The sequence below is a fragment of the Epinephelus lanceolatus genome, chromosome 17 (genome assembly GCF_041903045.1).
Source record: "Epinephelus lanceolatus isolate andai-2023 chromosome 17, ASM4190304v1, whole genome shotgun sequence".
Classification (NCBI taxonomy): domain Eukaryota; kingdom Metazoa; phylum Chordata; class Actinopteri; order Perciformes; family Serranidae; genus Epinephelus; species Epinephelus lanceolatus.
Genome location: NC_135750.1, coordinates 37,060,193 through 37,085,671, shown reverse-complemented (window position 1 = coordinate 37,085,671; position 25,479 = coordinate 37,060,193). Strand labels below are relative to the sequence as shown.

At 39.3% G+C, this 25,479-nt stretch overlaps 2 protein-coding genes across 5 annotated transcripts in view; one reads left to right on the top strand and one right to left on the bottom strand.

Annotated features, from left to right (window-relative positions):
• The window catches only part of nvl (nuclear VCP like), a 25,904-nt gene extending 13,339 nt beyond the window's left edge, over positions 1 to 12,565 (bottom strand). For 2 of the 4 annotated variants that reach the window (XM_078176185.1, XM_078176182.1), the window contains exons 1-12: positions 9,763 to 9,913; positions 7,640 to 7,714; positions 7,023 to 7,093; positions 6,111 to 6,163; positions 5,046 to 5,136; positions 4,843 to 4,909; positions 2,877 to 3,122; positions 2,467 to 2,572; positions 2,115 to 2,191; positions 1,806 to 1,940; positions 1,217 to 1,318; positions 243 to 360 (exon numbers count right to left, since the gene is read on the bottom strand). In XM_078176185.1, the coding sequence (XP_078032311.1) occupies positions 243 to 360; positions 1,217 to 1,318; positions 1,806 to 1,940; positions 2,115 to 2,191; positions 2,467 to 2,572; positions 2,877 to 3,122; positions 4,843 to 4,909; positions 5,046 to 5,136; positions 6,111 to 6,163; positions 7,023 to 7,093; positions 7,640 to 7,696 (1,123 nt within the window). In that variant the 5' untranslated portion in view covers positions 7,697 to 7,714; positions 9,763 to 9,913. Of the gene's footprint in view, positions 1 to 242; positions 361 to 1,216; positions 1,319 to 1,805; positions 1,941 to 2,114; positions 2,192 to 2,466; positions 2,573 to 2,876; positions 3,123 to 4,842; positions 4,910 to 5,045; positions 5,137 to 6,110; positions 6,164 to 7,022; positions 7,094 to 7,639; positions 7,715 to 9,762; positions 9,914 to 12,434 lie in introns of those variants that run through there. The other 2 variants (XM_078176183.1, XM_078176184.1) reach the window with 2 other exon arrangements.
• Positions 12,508 to 25,479, top strand: LOC117247978 (uncharacterized). The gene is made up of 6 exons (XM_033612670.2): positions 12,508 to 12,846; positions 15,554 to 15,663; positions 17,364 to 17,490; positions 18,132 to 18,263; positions 19,689 to 20,262; positions 22,357 to 25,479. Exons 1-6 carry the CDS (start codon positions 12,508 to 12,510, stop codon positions 22,866 to 22,868), a joined length of 1,794 nt encoding a protein of 597 aa, XP_033468561.1. The 3' UTR covers positions 22,869 to 25,479.

The window sequence follows — 25,479 nt, the reverse complement described above, 5'->3', positions numbered from 1 at the left end:
TCACGTGTCACATTCAACTTTTCATCAACTTTATAAAGTTCATATCCATGCATACTGCACAACTCAACAGTAAGTAGTGCTCCACTTGGTCCATTAATAGGTCCTCTTTTGACTGGTCATTGCCTGGTGACAGTTACTCAACAGCTGAAACATCGCCTTGACTTTATCATGACTCTGCTTGTTTCAGTAAGTATGACATTTCCTTAGGCCAATCACATCACTCTGTAGGCAGAGTTTCCTACCGTCCATGCAGGTTAACAGCTGGGCTACAATCCTCCTCTCCATGTCTTTAGAAGCAACCTCTCTCTTGGGCGTGATGGCATCTATCTCATCTATGAACAGGATACACGGGGCAGAGCTCTGCAGGGGGAAAGAAAGAGATTAAGACATAGTATATATGTCATACATCTCAATTACCAGTTACACTGTGTCAGCAGTACGAGAGGAACATCACTTGGGCATATGGTCACATGTGCTTACTATTCTTCCTCCACATTGATTTTAAACTAAAATTAAAGCTGTGAAACATGGATGCTTCACAGCCACTGCCCCCCAGCAGCACAGAAGATCGATACAAACAGCACAGCTTCAAGGTGGACATCCAAGATTAGCCTCACCAATTAAGTATCTGACCAAATGTCTTCCCCTTCTGTTCCTGAGATATGACATTAAATTATGGCCAGAAAAGTCTTTCGTGCAGAACATTATGATGTCACAGTGAAGTTAACCTTTGACCTTTTGGATATGAAATGTCATTAATTCATCATTTTATCCTATTAAATATTTGTGTGAAGCTTTGTCATAATTAGCACAGAATGAGTTATGGCCAAAAGCATATTTTGTAAGCTCACAGTGACCTTGACCTTTGACCACAAAATTCTAATCAGTTTATTCTTCAGTTGACGTTTAAATGTATGTTTTTGTCAAATTTAAAGAAATGTCCTTAAGGTGTTCCTGGGATATCATCTTTACACGGATGAGACGGATGCAAGGTCACACTGATCTTGACCTTTGATCACCAAATCTAATCAGTTCATCGTTGAGTCCAAGTAGACTTTTGTGCCAAATTTGAAGAAATTCTCATGAGGTGTTCTTGAGATATCCTGTTCACAAGGATGGGACGGACAGATGGATGGACTGACAGACAACCCAAAAACATAATGCCTCCAGCCAGGGCCATCTCAGGCGCAGAGGCATAAAAAAGTCCATTACTAACCACAGCCAGGTCAAACAGCTCTCTGAGCTTCTGTTCAGACTCTCCAGACACTCCTGACACCAGCTCCGGAGCAGACACCTTCAGCATGGGCAGCTCCAGCTCCTGAAGGAAAAAAGAAAATAAATAAATAAATAAATCGCATCATTTTATTTCACAAGCACACAAACAACAGCTTAAAGAGCAGCAGTTTAAGTGTTTAATGTGTCGACCAAAACTACAAAGCTGTTTCAAGAAGACAAAACTCTTGCAACCAAAATCTGACTTTAAGCGATTAAGTCTCAGTTTAGTGAAGCACATAACACAAGTTAGGGAATTCATTTGACCTAATGCTAACTGCGTAGTACCCCAGCTCTTTATATTACAGATATACCACAACAATGTAATAAAACCAATAATAGCCAGCCAGTATGGCTCACAGACATGTAATGTAGCCACATCCTGCAGTTTGTGGAGAAGATGTGTCTTCTTGATGAGCTCAATAAACTTGGTTTTTTGGATGTGTTGCAATCTGAGATCTAGGATTTGAAGGATATGAACATCCTTTGTAGACGCGGATGCTTCTTCAGCCCTGGTGTTGTTTAGTACTCACCCCGGCCACAGCCTGGGCCAGCAGGGTCTTTCCACAGCCAGGAGGTCCATGGAGGAGAAAGCCCCTTGGAGGAACCATTCCCAGCTGCTGGTACACCTCTGGGTGTCGCATGTGGATCAGTAGCTTACACACGTCCTGCAACAAAGTCAAGTAAGTGCAAGTGAAAACTACCATACAAATGGATAATATAACAAACACTCGTCTATGTAAGACTGAAAAACAGTGAGTTTGGTTACTGCAGCCAACCCCATTTTACGACAGATGAACATTTAAACAGTAAAACAAAGCAGCAAATTTAGAGGTACTGACCGTCAACGTCTCTTCATTACCTCCTACATCTTCAAACTTCAGTGTGGGATACTGCAGCTCTAGTGACTTTGACTTTGCTGAAAAATCATTTATACAGAAAAAAAATATTTAGAATACAGCTGCCATCACAGTGGACTGAGGTATGTTATTAGTATCTGTCATTTTTGCTAATGAATCGATGACACAATCATCAATTTGATAACATTAATAAACATTACACAATAAACAAAATAACAAATAATCAATTATGAAAGTTACTGTAGATTGGAGCCCCACAGGTAATGATTGATGAGCTCAATATGAATTACCATTGTGGTGTTCAATACAAGGATAAGATTCTGACAGGTGGTACCTTTTTTATTCAGGGTGCGAGACTCTGTAGTTTCAGCAGAGCCCTTTGTCCTTTTCTTTGTCTTTTTGGGATATTTCTCAGGCTCCAGCATGGATACATCAGTCTGCTGGGGACACAAAGAAATATCAGTTTGCAGGGGATACTGGCCAAAATGTTTATTTATGTTGTGTTTTTATGCTAAACAAATATTGTTATTGGATTTTTTGTTTTTTAAATATCCGAATCAGCCACAAAAATCTATTATAGGTTGGGATCTAACAGGCAGTATTCCATCCTCACAGCTTACTCCCTTGTGACAAAACAACTCGCATCTGTTAAGACTTAGATGTTATTACCTACTTAGCTAAATGTCAGCATCTTAACTGTCCTGTGTCTTTTAGTACACAGACATGCCCTCCACTGGAACGTACATTTGTTGCTGTATTCGTTGGCTCCTCTTCACACAGGTCGATGAAGATGTTGCTCTTCTCAGGGCCTCTGCCTCTATCAATGAACCAGCCTCCTGTGGAAACCAGTGTCCCTGCGCTGGGAGGGAGGCTGGCTGCGCTGGGAGGAACGCTGGCAGCAGACTGATCTCTCCTGGGTGACGACGTGTTGGAGTCAGGCTGTCCCTTCCGGTAGAGAGATGTAAGAGAGCTGTTCATATGGTTGGTGGGCTGTGGATGGTAAAATGCAGCAACAATAAATGGTTAGATCTCACTACCAAGAGGGCTGTGTACATCACTTGAAGTAGCAGTCCAACATTTGGGAAATGTGCTTTTCTTATGGTGTATAAGTCGATAGTGTTCTTCTCTAGAGTGTTCTAAACCTGAGAAAACACACCACTAATTCTCTGCTTCATTGTTTCATAACTTAAAGGGGCTCTTTACAACTAGAAAGAACTGTGAATTTATTTAAAAGGCTCTTGAAACAGGCACTGAATGTGCTGTTCCTCCCAGGGTCAAACCCAAATATGATAGTTCACATTCATCATCCTCGGGACCCTGCCTGATATTACGTTTACCACAGGGTTGTGTTAAATCCTATATGTCTGTTTGTTTTCCTGTTGGCAAGATATCTCAAAAATTACTTTCAGTTATATTTGGTGGAAAGTTGGACAGTGTACCGAGGAACAGGTAATTACTTTAAGGTGTGGTAAGGGCATCCATGCAGCTATTTATAAAGCACTTTAAAAAGCCTCTTAATACCACATTGAGAAGTTGTATTTCACCGACATCTTCAGGTTGAGATTTACAAGTTTGTTGCTCTGGTACACCTGTAACCACACTCAGTGTACTGGAACACCTTGGAGTGTACTTCTACATTACTGCAGCAAGGTAAGTTGTTAAAGGGTCAGTTTGGTTGTTCATAAACTTCAACCTTATTTTCCCACATTTTTGTGTCTAAATGACTAATGGCAACAACAATTTTTGAAATCAGTTCAGTATTGAGTGAGAGCACTACAGACAGCAGCAGCAAAACAGGCTGCAATCTAATCTCTGTGGGAAACTGAGCACCATCACTTTGAGTCCACTGAAAGTGCTTGTTTTGCTGAATGGCTGAGATTGATATTCTCAGTATATGTCAACATAATGGAAAGGATCCCTACGTAGATAGACCTTTTTGTAAGAGTGAGATCCTTTTGGTTTACCTAGAAACAGCCCTGGAGTCACCACTGCCAATTTCACCACACTCCATTTAAATAAACAGTAATTTAAACATATAAAGAGTCAGCATATTTTTAATTGAGTGAATTAAGGGCCTAATTATACCAAACCAGAGTTGGTGATTGTTGGATGAACCAAGATGGAGTTTGTGAGTTTTACTTTATTTCAGTCCACTTTGAATGAATTGTGTTTCATGATGATAAAATTACCATTTATTTAAATGGAGTCTGGTGGGTTTGGTGATTGTGATTTTGGCGCTGTTTCTGGTTAAACAAAAAAAGATCTTAGTCTTATACAAAAAGTTTTATCACCGTAGGGATCCTTTCCAGTAATCTGAGCCTGTCAGTCGCAAAAACCAGCTATTTTTAATGGACTAAAACTGACATGCCCTGAGCTACATGGTTAGCTACACTTGAATTTTGTCACAATTCATCCTAAATGTTTTGATATTTACAGACATAATCACATTTCCCGTCAGCTTGATGGTCTATCATTGTGTGTATTTTGATGCACTCCTAGAAACAGATACAGATTCATTTTTTAAAAACATTATTATTATTTAAATCCCTCATTTAAAAAGGTCTTAGTATTAAATATGTGATTATGCTTAATTATCTACCAACGTGGGTTGAGACAATTAATACAAGCTTCCCCAGTCAAATTTATATGACCAACACGCTTCAACTATATTCAGATTTTCATCAGATTTAAACTTCACATAATTTCTTACAGTGTTCTCCAGAATTTGGTCGTCACTGTCAGAAGACTCCTCTGAGTTGCTGCTGCTGCTGCCTTCACTGTGAACACACAGGAGTGTATGGTATTAGTTGTACATTTAAAACGAGAGTACATCAGAGAGGACTGCTCGGAGCCCCCAAGGTTAAAGACAATCTTGCTGGTTGAAACCATCCAGTAAGCAGAGAGTATGTTTACCCAGTGTCATTGTGGCTGTGCTTGGCCCTCTTAGCCAAGTGTTTGCTCTCTAGATCATTCAGCCCGGACTCCTTTGTGATTGCTTCATACACTGGGAGAAACAGACAGAAAAGACAAATCAGAACTCCTCACAGTTCATATTCCAAAGTTAAGCAAAGAGCCACTTAAGGCTGTGGTTTACAGTGGTATCAGAACAGCTAAAGGGCCTAACTAGATGACGAGACCCTCTGGTGTGTTTGGATTCAGTACCTGAGAGTGCTTGATTTTCTGAAAGTTCCAACACTAACTTAGTAACAGAATGCTTTGTTATGTCCTTCTCTGTGAGTTTTTTCCAAATGTTACTCCAATGAAAATGTTGTTGCTAGTGATAAACTCTGGATCTACGAACAAACACCAGAAGGGTGTACCATAAAGTGATATTAGTGGATTAGCAAGTTATGTTGTGCCTAAATCAGAATTTTCTGTGTCTTTAAAGTAGCTTTCTTTTAACCTGGTCAGATCGCAATGGAAACTCATGCAGCACGGCTAACCTGCCTAGACCAGGTTTGTTCCAAGTTTTGGCCTGAAATTGGCAAAAGTCATTTTCTCTCATTCTCCTCCCTCGGACAGAGCCAGACATGCTGTTTCATTTCCTCAGAGATACAGTTTGTATCAAAGATTATATGTCAATATTTATGATGAGCAGGATTGTGGTGCAGCTGCAGAATGAAATTGAGTTTTTTAAAAACACTGTGTACAGTCTGAACGTATTTTAACAGAATTTCAGTAGCTGTTTTTAAATTTACAACATTTGTTAAAGTAGCTGAAATAAAGTCACTAAACACTGTCGGACCAAAGATTTAAATAGATTCTAAAATTTAAACACACATTTTTGTTCCCCTGTGATTACATGACAAAAAATCCATCATAATGACTAAAACAAAGTCACAGCAATCATCTTCACCTCTGTCCTGTCTGCCCTTATATTAGAAGGAACTCCAGTGGGAATTTACAGTTTAAAATAATTACCCTGAACACATGCAAGCCAGACGACTGTCACAGTGGAATATGGCATCCCTCTCTTACCTCTCTCCACCTGTATCCTGAAAGCTGTCTTGTTTCTCCTGCCATACTCCATTCTAAAGACACAATATAAATCAAATGTTATCATTTTTAATGTGCATAGATACACATCAATATGCATTCATGTCCAGTTTAGTTCAAACAAATCCAACAGCTCTGCAATAACTCTTGCCATCATGGAGGTGCTAATGTTCAGTTTTTGTCCTCACTCTGTTTGAGATGGAAATACTTTTATTAACTCAGTCGGCAGAAAAAATATTGGCATTGTTTGTTTATGTAAACCAGGGATATGTTACATTTGCTTGTTATTATGTAGGGGATAAGTTGAAACTTTACATTTAAGCAATGCTGTGGTTAACATGTGGTTAGGTGTAGGCACAAAAACCTCTTGGTTATGATAGGGAAAAGATCATAGTTTGGCTTAAAATATTTGGTTTTAAAAGGCACAGTCCCTGCTGGACAAGCAGTGATCTCTCTGTAAAAAACAACTGCCTTTCATGGTGCAAACCCAGCTGGAAAAACAGCGACCGGTTACTACAAAACAACCACACTGGAAGCCTAAAAAGCCGCTGGAATCAGTCATTTTGTTGTTTGTTGGCCTTGACCTGTGGTCTGCAGCTTCGCAGGTGCTACACCCAGGTGAGAAATTCAGCTCATATTCTACGTCACTTTCGGAAGCTGATTTGACTCATATGGTTGCAGAAATATACAATGCCAACATTTTTACTAGGCTGCTTCTATACAATTTAATATAATTTTTCATAAACAAACAAAGTGTTCATTATCCAATTTATAAATGATTTCCTGACTGCAGCAGTCAGTGTAGGACAGACCAAAGTAAAGTTAAGCAGAGTCACCACATTTTCTTGGGTCAGAGCCAGAGCAAATCACTGTTTTGACTTCTGATGCACTTACCTGTACTGTTTTTGAAGTTCAAGGGCCATGGCTGACAGGTCCACATACTGACTGGTGCAGGTTGACAAATACTGAAAACAGAGTTCAATGTAAAACACAGACCCAGTCTTTGATTGCATGTCATTTTAACAGGAAAAGTAATGTGGAGACAGCATGAAATTCATGCAAGGAGACGAGTAGACTCTGTCTCCCTCATGATGTCCTCTGATGGCAGGATGGTTACCATACTGTCCTGTAATTTAAGACATATATCTCTGTCTGCTGTTCAGTTACTTTTTCAAATAAACACTGCATATATCCATGCTATTATTGCTTATTACTGATTCTATTTGAAAGGTAACACGTCACATTTTTCATGTCTTGATTGGCACTTTTTTTAAAATTTTGTGGGGAGTGGGCTCAAAAAATTGATGTTTCAGTGTTTGTTTGTGTGTGTGTGTGTGTGTGTGTGTGTGTGTGTGTGTGTGTGGAGGGGGGTGCAATACAGTACAGGAGAAACTGCTTATCTGTTTAACTGAATTGTGAGAATATACAAACTTTTATATTTATCCTTATTTGTTAAATTAATACCACCATATAACACACAGCCCCATGAGAATGAGGATATGGATTTGTACCTGCTCCACTCTCTGTCTGAGCCGACCGTCCACATAGCCACCACCTCTGTTCTTCATGTCTGTGCTTCTCTGAGCCTGCAGCAGGACAGAAACATTCAGAGGGAGACTAAAATGAGAAATGTACAAAAATCACAACATGAATTCTACACCTGTTGGACTGTAAAAGACCTGCAGAAAGATTTATCAGACTCTGGAGTGGTGGTGCACTGTTCTACCCTCACAGACCAGGGGTGCCCAAACTTTTGCATGCAACTTTAACTTACAACCCATTTTCTTTAATGCAACCAAATACAACTGCACAACAGCTTAATGGTGAGATAAAAGCAAGGCAGTTGCTTTAATCACATCATTACCAACTCTTCTATGCAGCATAACCAACTCTCAGTGACAAAAATATTTTAAACTCAAGATACACTTACTGGCTTTGTTTAAAGCAGGGTGTCTACGGGTTTATTAGACACTTAAATGTAAGGAAAATTAAAAGATGAATACATTAAATTAGATTTAAAAATGTGGCCATTAACACATCACAAATTCAAATCTAAGACTTTTTTTAATAACTTTTAGGGTCAAATATTTATGAAATTGAACTTCAGACTTTAAATGGACCTGTGACACCCTGCAAAGGTTTCCACACAATCGCTGCGAGCTTGGAAAAAGCTGGTCAATGAATCTTGAGTTGAAAATATCTATGATCACATATGTGTCACAACGGTCAACAGTGAGCCCCGGGTTCAAACCCATAGACAGAAGCTGTGGTCAATGAGCTGTCACACATTTCTGTCACGTGTTGAGAAAAAAGTGGCAGGTTGTTTGTTGGCCTCTCACTAACACTGAACACTTACCTGTGCTTTCAAATCAAATTTGTTCACCACGTAGCCCTAGTTATAGTGTTCTTATGCTAGCAGTTGAGACAAAAACTTCCAAACACTGTGAAAACAGTGACGACGTGAACCCTTACAATATGAAGCAGGGTTAAGGATTATTTCTATTGTCAATCATCAATTTAATGATTTAACACCAATCCTTTTATGAGACAAGTCATGGGCTGTAAAATGTTTTTTTAAAAGTTATCCTCACGTCTGAGAAGCTGAAACCAAACAAATGTAGGGGACTTTAAGAAAATAACTTATGACTGTTTATTAATACCGCCATCTGTTAAACAGGAACAACACCTACATTAATGTTATTTTCATGGTTTAGGAGAGTTGATGAGGTGGCTGTATCACTAGGTAGATGGGTAGGTTATAGAGGAGGGCACAGGTAGGTTACACTCTTCTGTATATTCCAATGGCTTTTTGACTGACTAGAATAAGAGGTAGGTACACCCCTTATACCTTCATATGCCCTCCAATACATCACTGGAATATTTGTGAACCTGGGCTACTGTCTCTCAAAGCCAGAACAGAGAAGTAGGCTTCAAACTTGTGATGTCAAAGGGTATAACATCTGAGGCTGCTGCATAGACAATGAATGGGAGACTGATTAAATACACACAAAGAATGTTTGTCTTCTTTGTTATACCCAAAAGATCTTTACTCTATCGTAGTGATCTCAGTACTGAAACAGAATGTCCCCATATGCTCAGAGCACTCCCCTGGCTGCCCTCAGTATCATCTAGAACATCTTTCACCATTCATTGTCTGCGGAGCAGCTCCAGACTTGATAGCCTGTGACATCACAAATTTCAGTTTTAGCACTCTGGCTTTTGGATTTGGGAGAGTTATTCATTTTTATCAATATTTTTGGACGGTCTTCAGACTAAAAGAATGACATGTATTTATTTTGAAAATTGGCGTAGTTCCCCTTTAATACTCGTGTTACAGAATCATTTTGGGACCACTTGTGGTGTGTTTGCATTTATTGCTAACAGTACGTTAGCTGCGGCTACATGAGGAACATTATTAGCAAGAAAACAAAATGTCACGAGTGTATCGGTAGGACACACTACACCTCATGTTCTTATTAGAAATGACAAACCGTTAGTAAGAGTTAGTAGACATGTAGAGGCACATTTCCCAGTGGCTGAGTGGAAACAGACAGGACTCTGCTCAAACACACACATTCACAGCAGTTTAAATCAAACAAACCAGCCACATTTAACGTGACATGTCACTACTTACCTCAACAAAAACACCACCTCATAGCCCAATGTTACCAATTCTTCTTTGAATCTGACAGTAACCTGTGTTTACAGTCTGGCAGCGTGCGGACTGACCCCGGAAACGAACATGTGTGCAGCCTGTCCTCTTCTTCTTCGAGGTGTAACAGCAGCTTGCTTCCTTAGACACGCATTACTGCCATCTTCTGGTGACAGTTACTTCCTACAGTGCCCGCTGTGTCATCAAGCCTCTCTTCAGGAAGCTGACTAAACTCCCGCCCTGTACACACATTCATCTTTTCTATCTCTTACACTGTGTCTTTTCTTTCTGACACATATTTCCTAAAACTAACAAGCTCCGATGCCTGGTACCTGACAATATTCACAAAGACTGACTTTCTGGATGCCTCCATATAATGTAAAGTGTGCTATTCAGATTACTGTGTCCTATTCTAGTCATTATAATGCCTTTTCTATTCCCTCCCGTACTTCTCACAAAACCAGCTCTATTTTGAACAGATAAATGTCACCCCCTTATCTCTTGATCCCAGGACTGTGCTACCCTTTATTGATTTATTCCACACTGTGCCCATTCCTTATAATTTTACAGTTGAAAATAGATATGTTTTCTTTTTATGAGCTTATTTGGCCAGCCAGTCCACTCTCTCATCACCCAGAATGCCCATATGAGCAGGAACCCAAATGAATGTGACCTTAGTGCCTTGTTATATTACTCTTTAGTGTATCTGCTATTACGCAGCTTAAAAAAAATAAGGAAACAATCACACATCAGATCCTGATGAACGAATTATACAAGTTGAAAATCTTTACAGATGTACAGGGCATGACTTGCTGAGAACAAAATGACATAACAATGGTCAATGGAAACCAAAATCATCAACCCACTGAGGGCTGGATTCAAAATCACACTGAAAATCAAAGTAAAAAATTTAAATCACAGGCTGATCCAACTTGCAGGATTTTTTTTTCCTTGCGGCCCTGCAAAGAGTGGTTTGCTCAGCTAAAAATAACATGGGCGATGCAAAAATAAGGCCAGGACAATCATAAAAGATTTATTTATTACTACTATAGTGAAGGAACTGACAACAACACATTTCATTAAAATCACATTTATGATTTCATGTAACAAATGAATTGAACTGAATTGAATTGAACTGAATTATGTTGACTTTGGTGTTCTCTCCCTTTCCAGCAGGCCTGGGTGGTTGGATGACTCTCCATGACCTCCTGTGTTCATCCAGTAGTTGTCTAGGAGCTGTTTTCTGTATAAACACACTGTGGCATGTCTCCTGTCTCAACTTGCAGGGCACACGCAGGTGAAGATCTTCCTGCTCCCAGTCTAAGAGCTCAGACCTGGATCACATTTTATCCTCCACATACAGTTTTTGCTGCAGATTCATGAATTACACTTCCATAATCTAACCCAGTGGTTCAAAACTTTTTCCCCTTTTCTATCATAAAATGAATATATCACTAAGTCGACCACTGACTTAGTGATATATTTTTAATGGATATTTCATATCATATTCGGCACTTAACAATAACACCACAGAGCTGTACTATTGACCCAAACAGTGAATGCAGTTTGTGTAAAATGAACGACTTGTATGAATTTTAAGCAGATTATTTCCTGTGCTTATTTCATCAGAGATAAGGTTCCCTGTTATTTGTATAAACTTTTTATATGATACTCTATGATTAAAAGGCTTATTTTTTTAATTCAGTGTTTTCTTCCCTTCTTATACATACAAATATACATATATATATATATATATATATATGTATGTATGTATATATATATATATATATATATATATGTGTGTATGTATAATGGTAGAGAACAACAGGGCTAAGATTCTGTGGGACTTGAAGTTCCAGACTGACAAGAAGCTGCTAGCTAACCAACCAGACATAGTGGTGGTTGACAAAGGACAGAAGAGAGTGGTCGTAGTACATGTGGCAATCCCAGCAGACAGTAACATAAGGAAGAAAGAGCATTGGGTCTGGGAGCAGCGGTGGTGGCCTCCATCAGTCAGCCTCTTCAGAGACTTGATATCGGACATCAACATACATATTACCCAGCAGTCATCATTACATATTTGTATATGACAGAAACTACCATAGAAAATAAGAAATAATTAGTTTACCAAATAGTTTTTATAGTTAAATCATTGTTTTTTGTTACAGATTGATATTATTGTAAAAGAAACAGAAACCATAATGGAGATGAGTTTGCCATTTAGAGGGTATATATAGAAAATGGCACCAGTTTTTATTTAATGTGATTTTGTCTTTGAACATGGGCTTATTTCCAGGTGGCTATTGTGCTCTCCTCCCTACGGGCCCCAGTGCAACAACACTGCCTTCACTGTCTATATTTACGCCCCTGTCGCTATTACACTGCAGCAGTGTCAAAAGACGTTGTAGTTTTACAGAATGATGTAACCTTTACCTCTTCAGCAACTGTACAGCTCCTAAGGATTTGCCTGAAGAAAATGTTTATAAAACTTTACATTATTATGTTTTATTTTATGTAGGTCAAATTGGTATTTTAATCTCAGGTTTACTTCAAATTAAAACAAAACAAAACAAAACAAAGCAAAAACAAAGGTATTTGTCAGTAAGCTTTGAAGGAGGGAGAAAGAAAAGAGGTGGTGGCAAAGCTGCTCTTACTTTCACTTCCTCGTCAGGTTGTTTGACAGCTGTACTTCCTCATTCTAGTTTGTAGTTTGTCGGTGTGACAGTCATGAAGGACGGCAGCAGACCAGAGGAACAGGCCGAGGTTTCCCGACAGGAGCTGTATGAGGACTATGTGAGCTGTTACCGTCAGCTGTGTCCGGAGGTCCGGCCGTGCCGCGATGAGGGGCTCCTGAAGAAGGCAGCTCAGTATCTGCTGAGAGAACCAGAACCCTCAGGGACATTCACCGTGTTCCCCTTCTACCAGGCTGTGACACAAGACTGTGATTCCCCGAGTACTGACTGCAGGAAACATCTGTCTGCTTTTATTAAAGCCACCGAGCTGCTGGAGACTCTCTGCCTCAATCTCTTTCTTCAACCCTGGAGGAAGGAAATCAAGACACTTAAGGTGGATATCCTTTTTTTTTTTAAAAAAAAAAAAACTCTTTCTTTCTGCCTTACTTTCTCAACTGTCATTTCCTCACAGAGGGGGTAGAACTCATACATGGCTGGAATAATTTGCTAGGGAGCCTTGAGAAAAATCAGCAGCTGGGCCCTTTTTAGTCCCCCATTCAAGGCTGTAAATATAGACAGTGGATTGCACTGGGGCTCCTGGGGTCAAGGGGCCCATAAAGAGAGCAGTTACAAGTGATTCAGATTGTCACCTTGTAAATATAGGCTACCTGTGTTCAAAAAACAATGATATCAAAATATATTATCCATTTTAAAACTGTGCCATTTGCTATATATGTCCTCAAAAAGCCAAACCCATCTGTGTCATCAATAGCGTCAATAGCTAGTTAAAACATAATGATATGCTTTTTCTGTATAAGTTATAAAATCTATAAATATACTTTAAAAACTATTCAATGAAATGAATAATTTCTTATGTTCTTTGATGTTTTTGATATGCTATGATACTTGCTGGGTAATATGTATGTTGATGTTGTCCAATGTCAAGACAATACATGCATGATAGCGTGCACTAGGGCCCATCATAATAGTGTGCACTGGGGCCTGTTGTAACTTCCTTATGCCACTGCCCCCATTCCTCCCCCTCTGCAGTATGTACAGTTACAGTACAAGAATACCACCTGGCTCCAGGTTTGTGAGGGATGATGTGATAACAGACAAATTAACTGAGGAAGCCCTGTGATAGTCTGGAGACCTGCTCAATGTCAGCTGGGATAGGCTCCAGCCCAACAGATGAAAGCTCCAGATGAAAAGCACAACACACCCAAAGGCCCTCATCTTGCTTATGATGTTGGCTGATACAATGTTTAAATGAATAAAATAAAATCAACTGGTAATCCAATATGCTGCTCAGATTTAGATACTACTGGTATATAAATTAAGGATTTTAGGCATTCTGGTGTGCTTTCATTGTCATCGACCAAACTGTGGGTCAAAGAGAAGTTTAGACTTGACAGTGGCACCAAATAAAAACTGGGGGGCATTAGAATAAGAATTTTCTTCAGATGACCATAATAGCCTCACCAGATTTCATGGCACCGTTGCTGGTAATTGTGTGTGTGTGTCACTCTGGGCTTAAGTGTTGGATTAACAGACAGATGGATTGACTGACATCTCAATAGACCCTGCTGCCAGTGGGGTAATAATTTGTTGAAATCCACAGTTTGAGTTTTCAGTGTTCGATATGCTCTGAAATTGCCAATAACTTTTGAACCCGGTAATAAATAATTTCCAAAATTATAAACCTGAATTTAGTTAAGTCTACAGAGCCCCTAAAGTCACAAAAGGTGATTTTTTTAATCCTGTGGGAACAAGTTATAATCTTATAAGCACAAGATTATAACATGTTTGCACAAACTGCGCACAAAATACAAAAATATTGCTTTCCGGGACTTTAGTGGCCCTGTAACAATACTAATACTCATACTAATACTACTAATAAATTTATATATTATATGAATTTATATAACACCTTTCATACAAGAAATGCAGCATAAAGTGCTCTACAATAAGGGCAATATAGCACTAAGTGCGTCACATGAAAATAGACCTAATGAACATACAAACACAGACAAAGAAGGACAATGCAATATAAAGGACATTTAAAACTGTTTCAAATAAAGACTAACTGATTCAAAACCATAAATCTTCAAATCATAATGAAATCATGAGATGAAATAAACATAAAAAGTCTTAAAATCATGACATCATAAAACCGTAGTCCTGCAAAACCATAAATCATAAAGTCAAGTATGATAAAACACCTTAGAAAATTTGCAGCAGCGTTCAGCACAAAAAGAAAGAATTTCAGACCTGTATCAGGAAAGTCAGAGCTAGTTAAAGGCTAAAGTGAACAGATACATTTTTAGCTTTCTTTTGAAAATATTTAGCGAGCTGGCTTCCCTGATATCTATAGGTCGTGTGTTTCACAGCTTTGGGGCACAACTGACAAAGGCTGCATCCCTGATCTTCTTCCGGCTGTTGCTGGGAACCTCCAGTAAACCAGCAGCAGATGATCACAGCGTTCAAGGAGGCAAATAGTTAACAAGGGAGTTAGCAATGTAGCTTGGGCCTAGCCCATGTATGGCTTTGTATACAGGGAGGAGGAGCTTAAAATCAATTCTAAATGCAACAGGAAGCCAGTGCAGAGCACAAGGGACCATAAAAGTCCCCAGTGTATGTACATGTTTATTTTATTTTGAAATGAAACTCCTGTAATAGTCCCATATGGCCCAGTACATGTTTCTGAGTAGGATGTGGTAGAGAGGATTTTTTTTTTTTTTTTCATTTAGTTTATAGCCCAAAAACATGTTTACGTGTGCAGTACCTCTTTAATGAGAGTTTGATCATCAGTGCACACTCCTACAATACTATTCATTTGGATAAAAAAAAATACAGCTATGAAATCTGAAAAAATGTAATAACGTGCTAAAGTGGGAATCGAATTGAGACACAGCAAGTGTCTCCATGAGAAAGTTTGTTCACCACAGAGCACTGGCAACTTTATTTTTTAACTAAAAAATGTCCCATTCGCTCCATATCTTGGTCACAGTGCTCCAATGACTAAATTCAAACGATCCTCAGTAAATAACTGTTGCTTTATTTAGATTGAATGTATTTCTGTTTCTCTGTGTCTCTTTCAGGCATTCACAGGTCCGTTTGTTTACTGTCTCCTGCCAGTTCTCAGCAGTTCTACCATTCAGTCAGTCCTTGCCTCTATTGGCTATCTGCCCCATACTGACACTCCACAAAGGTAGGAAACAAGGAGAATGCAGATGGAGAATGCAGAACAAGAGTGACGATAGATGCTTTCGACATGAAGCGACAAGGCCTGTTCAAACAGCTGCCAGAGTGTCTCCATGTCAGGAGAATCATGCACCATATAGCACACATATCCACCTACAAACAGTGAAATTGGCCTCAACTTTAGTCAAGAGAGTAAGACTTAAAAGGCAATGTCAGAAAATCATGTCATGTCAAGAAAATGGCACCAAAGAGATAATAAGTCTAATTTAAAAGTGTTGAGTATCCTCTCTTAAGTTTGCTTTTGAAAAATAAAGGGACAAAATCTCTCTCTATCTGAATGACATAAAGATACTCTCCTTTGACCTGTTGTTTTGTATGGGCCATGTGGTCCTGGTGACGTAAACGTCGCTCTCGTGGCTGAAATTTAGCGGCCAATCCACTGAATTTGCTGGCTCTGATAACTGTCAAATGGTGTGCAGACTCTGCCTACATGGCGCACTGCAGGTGCACACCAGCATGCTAACAGTGCGGACCCACTGCTAACTCAAAAAACAGCACTAACAATAGCAACAGTGCTGACAGTCCCTGTGGGCCCAAATACCATTTCCCATTGACTTACATTGGGAAAGACATCTGTACATCAGTGGATTCAACTTTTTTTTTAACATTACAAACCCCACTCAGTTGGCAAAAGTCTCGAGTGTGCTTGCTCTGTGGGCCCAATGATGTGGTAATCTTGGTAATTTCACATCTGAGAAATAATTTTTTTTGGCTTCATGTGCTATTGAGCAACTTTCGGCAGAATGAATGAGAGCCCACCTCTATCCAGTTCTCTTTATACATCCATGATTACAACACACAGAGAAGTAGCATGACCTCATTCACATACAGCACTTTTAAAGATGAAACAGACAACTTTTCAAGTCCCCCTAGCATTTTCAAGTTGTGTTTTTGCCAGCCAGATGGCTTTCTGTTTTCCTCAGAGCCTGGCAACTATTACTGTTTATACAGTTATGTTGTTTGTTCCACCATCCGCCATTTTCACCTCTGGGGATAATAACTATGAAAACCTCATTTTAGTGTTTCCCAGACATTTGAGTTATTTGTGGCCACCCACCACAATATCAACACTGACCAGTAAGTCTTTTTCACTATTTGAATATGTGAAATCTTATTTTATTGTTGTGCTGCATGCAGTGCAGTGATTCACTCAGCCCCTCCTCACCCTGCTCTCTTTCTTAGCTAGCTAGTGCATCCTGCAGTCCGTACACCTCACTCCCTGCTGCTAGGAGACTACTTCACCAGGAGGAGAGCGGGTGGTCAGCTCCTCAGGCTGGCCTTCATTTAGCAGCTGTAGCAATGTATATTCAGCTAGCACAAACCAGGGGGGTAGTGGCCACACTGAGTCTAATAAGTGTAACAACAGCAACAGAAAGTTTGCTAATCTGACGGGGAGTTGGGGTGGTAAATGTGCCAGTAATTTAGCCTTAATTTTCCTGAATTGAAACATCCAAAAAATGTCGGCAGTGAGTTGGGGGAAAAATTTAGAGGTTGCTCTAAAAAAATCAGCAGTGAACTTTTAGGCACTGGAGAAAGATGTCAAACATGCTGGATTCAAGCCAGCTTCTGTCATCTGTGCGAGGGCCATTTGGTCTTCCCTTCTCATCACTTTTTGTCTGGTCCTCTACACTGTTTGATGTATTTCAGTGAATACAGACTGAGTGAGGATGCTAATCCAGAAAGAGCCATGCTGCTGGGCTTTGAGCTGCTGCTGGCCAGGGTGGAGTGTTACCGACTCCTGGAGCTCCTGGAGAAGGATCAGCTGGGACCACAGGTGAGATCAGAAATCATGCAACCACAATAACCAAACTTACATAACCATAGTAACAGCAGCTGATTATACTACAGTATATTATGTAGTGTTTGGCTGTATTAAAGCCCCTGGAACAATCCTGATAAAAACTGGTGCAGTTAATGTGTTTCTGTGTTCTGGGGTCTGATCTGAGGGCCTTGCATGGCTGTCTGCTGCAGTTTTTATCCTAAACAAAGTGTCATCTCTTTTCAAAGAGATGAAAACAAAGAAAGTAACATGCATAACGAGGACACAAAACCAGAATCTTGTTATTAAAGAAAATCAAAGGAAGATATAGTTCCAGGCTGCAATGAGCAGAATCCAAGTACAGCTGTGACAGAGGTTGACGTTCAAAAAAGGAATTCAATGAAAAGAAACATCAAACATTTGGCTCGTAATATTGAATTACTTTTGTCTTCAAACAACGATTGAATTCACAGCATGAGCGTAGCTTATCACCATGGTACACAAACACGCCATACTGATAGTGATACTGAGTCTTTTCCTGCCCTCCACCCAACACATATATGCAAATGAACAGCAGCCATAGGACATGGCCAAGGGTCACAATAACTCTTATCATTGAATGGCTTTTATGTGACAGCTGTGATCTTCTACTGCAGGAGTGGCTGGAGGTTCTTCAGAGGAGAATGGAGCCTACAAAACAGGAGGAAACCACAGAAAAGAAGACACCAGTAGAGCAAAAGGAAGGGGAGGAGGAGAAGAAGAAGAAGGAAGAGGCACATAGAAAAGAGGTAGGGCAGAGTGCCGATGGCTGGTTGACTGTGCTGAGAAGGACAAGAAAAAGAAAAAGGAGCTGACAGCAAAGCAGTGCCACCAGAGAGAAGTAATTATCAAACAGTGTGGTTTCATGCACGCATCAACAGATGTTTCAACATCAAAACCTTCCTGCTATGAGAACTGTAATAGAGCGTCCACCCGCCCATCAAGGATATCTCAAGAACACCTCAAGGGAATTTCTTTAAAATTGGCACAAATGTCCACTTTGAGTCAAAAATAACTGTGTTACTGTGACCTCAAAGGTCAACTTCACTGTGACATCATAATATTCTGCAATGAAACACATTGCTGGCTATTACTCAATGTCATATCTCAGGAACAGATGGGGAGACATTTGGTCAGATACTTAAATGTTGACACTAATCTTGAAACTGAGCTGACTGTATAGATATTTGTGTTGCTGGTGAGAAGATATGTGTGAAGCATCCATGTTTTCAAAGACATGAATGTAAGGTGTAGGAGAAACTTGACCGGTGTGCAGAGGCATACAACCGTGATGCGATAATTCTAGTCTTTACCTTAGAATGGGCAAATAACTATATACAGAGCGGGTCCTCTTCCACAAAGTTTGTCATGCTGTTCTTACAGTAGCCCAGACCAGACAAACCAAACACTGGCTCTAGAAGGGCTTGTTTGCCCTTTCCTGCTGGCCACTGTAGTTGCCCTACATGCTTGGGACACGAGAAATTTCGGTTCTGCAACCGAACTGTTGTTGTTGTTGTTGTTTATCTGTTTTCTTTTAAACCTGATGATTTTATGACTTTGGATCTTGAAAAGTTCTGTGTTATTGTTATTGTTATATATGTGTAATGGTTTATATGCTGATTATGATTCAAGATGTTAATTGTCACTCCAGATAAACAAGTATAATCATGTGAAATATTTTCTCTGAGAGGCTCCATTGAAGAAAAAACTGGAAAGAGTTAATATAAAAATAAAAATGTAAAATATCATAACAGAATTACCACATAAGAAGCAATAAGGACATGTGTTTTTGAAAAATATACATTGTAGGCAAAGATACAGCTTAAGAATCACTTCTCAATTCAGTAAACACTTTGATATTGACTTGTGCTTTGAGGTTGTTACAACTGATTCAGACTGTGGATGTGTAATGTGATAAAAAATAGTTGATTTAAATGTTGCTGTTGCAAGGAATTGTGGGGCAGCATTATCTCCTTTCCTTACATAAAGCATCAGCAAAGGCGCAAAAAGGAAGTGTTTATATTTCACAATAAATGTCCAGTTTAAGTCACACAAATGAACAAGTTCATCTGCAGGTTACCCGTGGTCCCTACAGAGCACAGCTTGATATGACAGACTAAAGAAGCAGGTCAGTTGCACTCTCCACTGACCTCAGCTCTGTTTTGTTTCTCCAGGTACCTCTGTTTTTGGACATCAGGAGTGAAAGTACAGTGACACCCCAGCCCAAGCCTCGACACTGCCATCTCAGCAGTGTAGACCAGTCCATTATGGAGATGCAGATGATCTACCCTGACCTGGCCATCAGGGGCCGCCCCCTGCTACCGGACAAACCTCAACGAGCAAACAGCAGCAGGAGCAGCAGCAGTAAAGATGTTCATATTACTAGCGCTCATAATTACAGTGATGACAACACAGCTGCTGACCTCTGCAAAAGAAATTCTGTTAAAGACACCAAAGCTGCTGCTTCAGCTATCCAAAGTAAAACTGATGAAGTGCTTGGTGACAATGGCAGAGACAGTGGTTGTAATGACAGAAACAGTGGTGGGGCCACTGCCCCAGGAGACACCATTAGCAGCAGCATCAGTGACACTGATGGTGGCAGAGTTGATGATGAGCTCAGTGGTCCTCAGGCCATTTCCTTGCACATCACACTGAGAGCTGGATCCAAAGCAGAGCAGAACGTGGAGCCTGGAGAGCCTCAGCCCATAGCAGAGCCTCCTGTCAGGACACACCAGCAGACTGTGGCAGGTAACACACACACATGCATGCACAGTTTGGGTGTCATTCTCTTAAATTTCTTTTTATTTTCTGTTAAGAGAAAAAAGTAGAGATGCACCAAACATTCATTACCATCTTAATCTGCTCTGTGCTAGATTATGAATCCCATTTGATCATAAGTCACCTATTAGCATAGGTGATGGCCCCTAAACACTATTCAAGGGCAGGTGTGCAAAGACTCTGGCACATGCCCCAAGTATTGTAGAGATACCACCAAAAAAGGCTGTAAGAAGAAGAACATCTGCAGTAGTGAAATCAATATAAAGTTAAATAAACCTAAAGTAAATTTGATTTGTGAGCGTTATTGGTGTTACAAGAAAATCACAAACCCAGAACTAAACAGCATTTGTGATGCTGTAAATGCTGTGTCAGCAACAGTGGTGGAGGAGGTATTCAGATCCTACTAGCAAGAAGTACAAATACCATCCCTGTAAAAAAAACTTTGTTATTAGTAAAAGTCCTGTATTGAAAATGTTAATTAAGTAAAAAATTAAAGAAATGTATTTAAGTATTAAAAGTAAAAGCACTCTGTGAAAAAAAAATCAATTTAATAAATCAAAACGATTAACAGGAAAAGCAGCAAGTAGTTGCCAATTAGTTTTCTAATCAATCGACTAATCATTTCAGGTGTACTTGAATATTTCTGTAGGTTTGTGAGCAAAAGTCTTAATTTGTAAAATGACTAATAACTTAAGTTATTATATATATGTATAGTTGAGTAGAAGTAGAAAGTGGTATGAGGTTTAAATACTTAAGTAAAGTAGAAGTACCTCAATTTGTTTTTTAGTACAGTAGTTGAGTAAATGTACTTAGTGACATTGCAGCACTGGTCAGCAGAGGGATGCACAGTAACTGAAATTACAGTAACTGGGATCAGAATTGAATAATCCAATCATTATAATTACTCTATAACATGTAATAATCTAAATCTGATTGTATGAAATTCATGCATTTTTTTTAAATGTACCTCGAATTTAAAACTTGTTTCTTCTCGTTGGACAACAATTTGTGGACTGTGAAAATGAGATCTTATTCTCTTATCTTGCTAAAAGTGCTCTTGACCACTCATGAAATTTTCTCTTAACTAAGAGAAGAGCAAAAATAAGAAAATAATTGTTTGTGTATTACTACCAAAAATGTCATTCTTATTATTATTCTTTTAGTGTCAGAATAAGCAGAGCACAGCAGCTGTGTGATGATGGTCTGACGGCTTGGTCCTAGGCTAATGTTTGGGCTAATAAGTTCTACAAAACTAAACATAAATTATCCCCATCACTCACCAACAGCTACATGAGACATCATTGCTATTTTCATGCCCAGTACATTATATGTGTGGACTATGATCTGCTGTGTAAAACATCAATCAAAATGATCTAAGGCAGTGGTTTCCAACAAAGTCCAGTTTTGTCTTTCATCATTAGTTCAAGGTCCACACAGTTTAACTGATCAGTGTCATACCTGTGTTTGGCCATATGGTCAAGCTAGATTGCTGTCTCTGTCAAGTGGCTGTCCATTAGTCACTCACCCTTTAAAATGCAGCTCTGTGCTGGAAATTGACTGCACTTCAAAATGAAGAATTTTTTTATCATTATTATTTTTTTTTTTACAAACTTGACACATTTGCAAGTCACTTGCAGGTCTATTCAGAATAAACCTGCAACCCATTCTTGTGGCATGACCCACCAGTTGGGAACCAGTGGTCTAAATTACATAATTTCAGGTAATATATGCAATAAATTTCAAACACATTGTGCACCGAATGGCAGAAAAAGCTGTAGCTCTAATTTTTGTCCAATGAAAGAGGAGTCCATTCCATCAGAAGTGAGCAAAAATCACCTTTCACAGTAATTTTGTAATAATGTAGTAGTTAATGGATAAAGCAGAGAGAGAACCACATATGTTTAAAGGATAGCTATACACTGTGTGGCAAAATGTCTGTCTATTATCATATTACCATATATTATGTTTTATTTCCCAATGTTCTTTGCCATAGAAAGCTATTGTTTTGTTACTTCCTGTACTGACTGTTCTGCTTCAGTTTGATTATAAAACTGTAATTCACAGAGCTACAAAATAAGAAACCAGAAAACCCAAAGCTCTCCTCTCTGAGCTCCATGGACGAGGCACAGGAGCTGAGAGAGCTGGCAGAGAGGATGGGCCAGCTCCATGTGCAGGAGACCAAAGAGGAAGTGAAGACAAAAGAAGAAAATAAAAGAGGAGAGGAAAACACAAATAAAGAGAGGAGGAAGAAAGGAAGAAAGGTAAGCACAGAGAAAGAGGCAGAGGAACAGAGCCTCAGGAAGCCAGTGATGGAGACTGGTCCAGCGCTGACCCACTCTGCCAGTAGATACACCAGATCGTCTCAGTCTGATCCTGCGGTGATGAAAGAGCAGAAGCAGCCCACTGTGTGTCATCGTTCACCGCTGACCATCAGTACAGCAGACTGTCAGAGCTGTAAAGGAGGAGGCAGCACAGGGCAGCAGGAGGGAGAAGATACTGTGAGAGCAGAAACAGGCAGAGGAGAGGAGGAGCAGCTGGCACAAAGCTTTGTTATAGTCGAGCATCACAAGAAATAACATGCTCTCAAGCTTCATTTACATGTATAGAAATTATTAATGAAACTGCTGAGCAAGCCCCAAACTGATACAAACTGTAATCAACCGGTAAGCCAAGATTTAACAACACACAGGTACAGATTTAAAGAGCAGAACAAGATTTTAATGCACATCATAATTTTATCCACACTGCGTTTGAAATCTGTTCTACCTATTCTCAGGGATATCCTCAGCTGCTCTGGCTGCATAGTAACAAGTAAGAGATAACAGGACATACCCATATATGGCTGTTAAAGGAATACTTCACCCAAAAAATGTTTATTAGTGTATCAGTAATTCACCGTGTGTTGCCTTGAATTCATGAAGAAAACTATGTTTTCCTTGCATGCCTCCACGGTGAATGGAGAATCCAAAAAAGGTAAATATTCTTCATGAATTGAAGTAAACAGGATCCACATTTTACAACAGCAATACTACATCAACACACCCATTAACAAGCATTCACACAAGTTGTGTGGTACAGGTCTCATTATCAAGTCGTGTCCTCAGTATTTCCCAAACACATGCATTTTTGCTAAAACATTACAATTTTCTGGCCATTATTAAGTGTCATATCTCAGGAACAGATATTTGTTCATAGACATAATTAGTGACACGAATTTTGGGTGTCCACCTTGAAACTGTGCTGATTGTAAAGAGTTTCTGTGCTGCTGGGGGAAAGATGTGTGTGAAGCATCCATGTTTTCACAGACATGGGCTGTAAGAGAAACTTGACTGGTGCGCAGAGGCATACAACTGTGGGGCAGTAATTCTAGTTGGATTCTCCGTTCACTGTGGTTGTCTTCACAAATTCAACGTGACATGCTGTAATTTATATACAAATGGTCATTTTGTGGGTGAAGTACTCTTTTAAGTTGCGTTCAAACCTCTGTTTTATTCCAACTTGGGAGCGTTCACACAGTATTCCAAGATGATTACCTCCCTGCCAGCCCTGTAGTCTCTCCAGATAAATAATCTGTGAAAACCAGATACAGACAGATAAACATATCCTGTTTAATAAGCTGAAATGGAATTGGGTTTTATTTTGGTGTCACTGCTAGCACTTCTGTAGTTGTTTTCACCATATGGAAAATATAGCTGTCAGAAATTTCCCCAAATCTTAGACTCTGAATTACAAGTAAGAGACTGATGTAAATGTTTTTCCCCACTTGGCTGCTTGTAATGATATGATGTGAACATGCCATTAGGCTAATTTCTTTTTCGCTGTTTAAAGCCCTTAATCTTTATTTTATCATGAAAAGATTATTTTTTGAGTGTTTTTTGCCTTTAATTATAGTATAACTGAAGACTGACAGGAAAGTTGGGTGAGAGAGGGGGATGGCACCCAGCAAAGGGCTGCAGGTTGGAACTGAACCTGGGCTGCTGCAAAGGCCTATATGTGGTGCACATGCTAACAGGTGAGCAAGCTATTTTATCATAAATTGCAGGTATATGTATATGCAGTATGTAACTGAAGAGTTGTAAATGAAAAAAAAAAACAACAACAGCATTTTGTGTGTTCTCCACCAAATATAACTGAAAATATAGGTTGGTTTACTCAAGTACCCATTTGCTTTTAGTCTGTGTATTAGAACACCAGTTAATTTGAGACTAAATAGTGTGATTTAAACTTTAATGGAGGGGTAACCCTTTTATATGTTCACATTATGTCCCCTGAATGATTCCGTATATATGCTCTGGTTGCTTGCTTTTCTCACTAGTTTGAAGTGGGTGGGGCTTATTTGAAAAAAGGAAATGTTCCCATTCGTCCATGCACCAGTCACAGTTCAGCAACATTTGAATTAGATTCTGATAAGAGCTGTGTGGTTGTCGAAGCAGATTAGTAGAGGTTTGGGTGTTATAAATATGAAGGATGTTTTTTCTGACATTTAACATTGAATGTTGTTTTATTTGTTATGATGTTCATTTACTGTTATGTAGAAATAAAGTGAGGTCCAGAGGTCTGAGTCCACTGGCCAAGATACATATATTTTGTTGTTTTGTTTTATCTTTGTTTTGTTTTGAATGTAACACTATTCCTTTTTCATTACAAATGATAATATCAGCTTCATTTGAAATGTAGAATCTTTGAAAAATGTACATGAAGTTTATATGTGGTACAGAGTGTCCCCATTTTGCTTTAATGACAGCATGCAGTCAAGCTGGTGTTGACTCCACAAGTTTGTGCAAAACCTAGCAGCATGATTCGACGATGTTCCAAAGAGCTTCTTGTGATGTCACCGAATGCTTGGGTTTTTCAGTCTTTAAGTGTGCCCATAAATGTTCAGTGGGATTGAGGTCAGGTAACTGTGGAGGAAAGTCCATGACTGCCAAGACTCCTTGATCTTCTTTGGTCTACATGCTTAATGGAATGGGCTGCACATGTAGAGCACCTTTCTAGACTTCTGACCACTCAGAGCCCGGGTGATTGTATTTTGGTATCTTTTATTTCTACAGGTTAGATTTGGTTGTTTTAAGTTAGAGGTATTTTAGGTTTTGTTATTTTGGCTTTTTACCCACTCTGAATCGATGTAACGTACTAGTATGTTCATACAGTATATAACTGCTAATAAATCTGATTGTTTGCACTTTA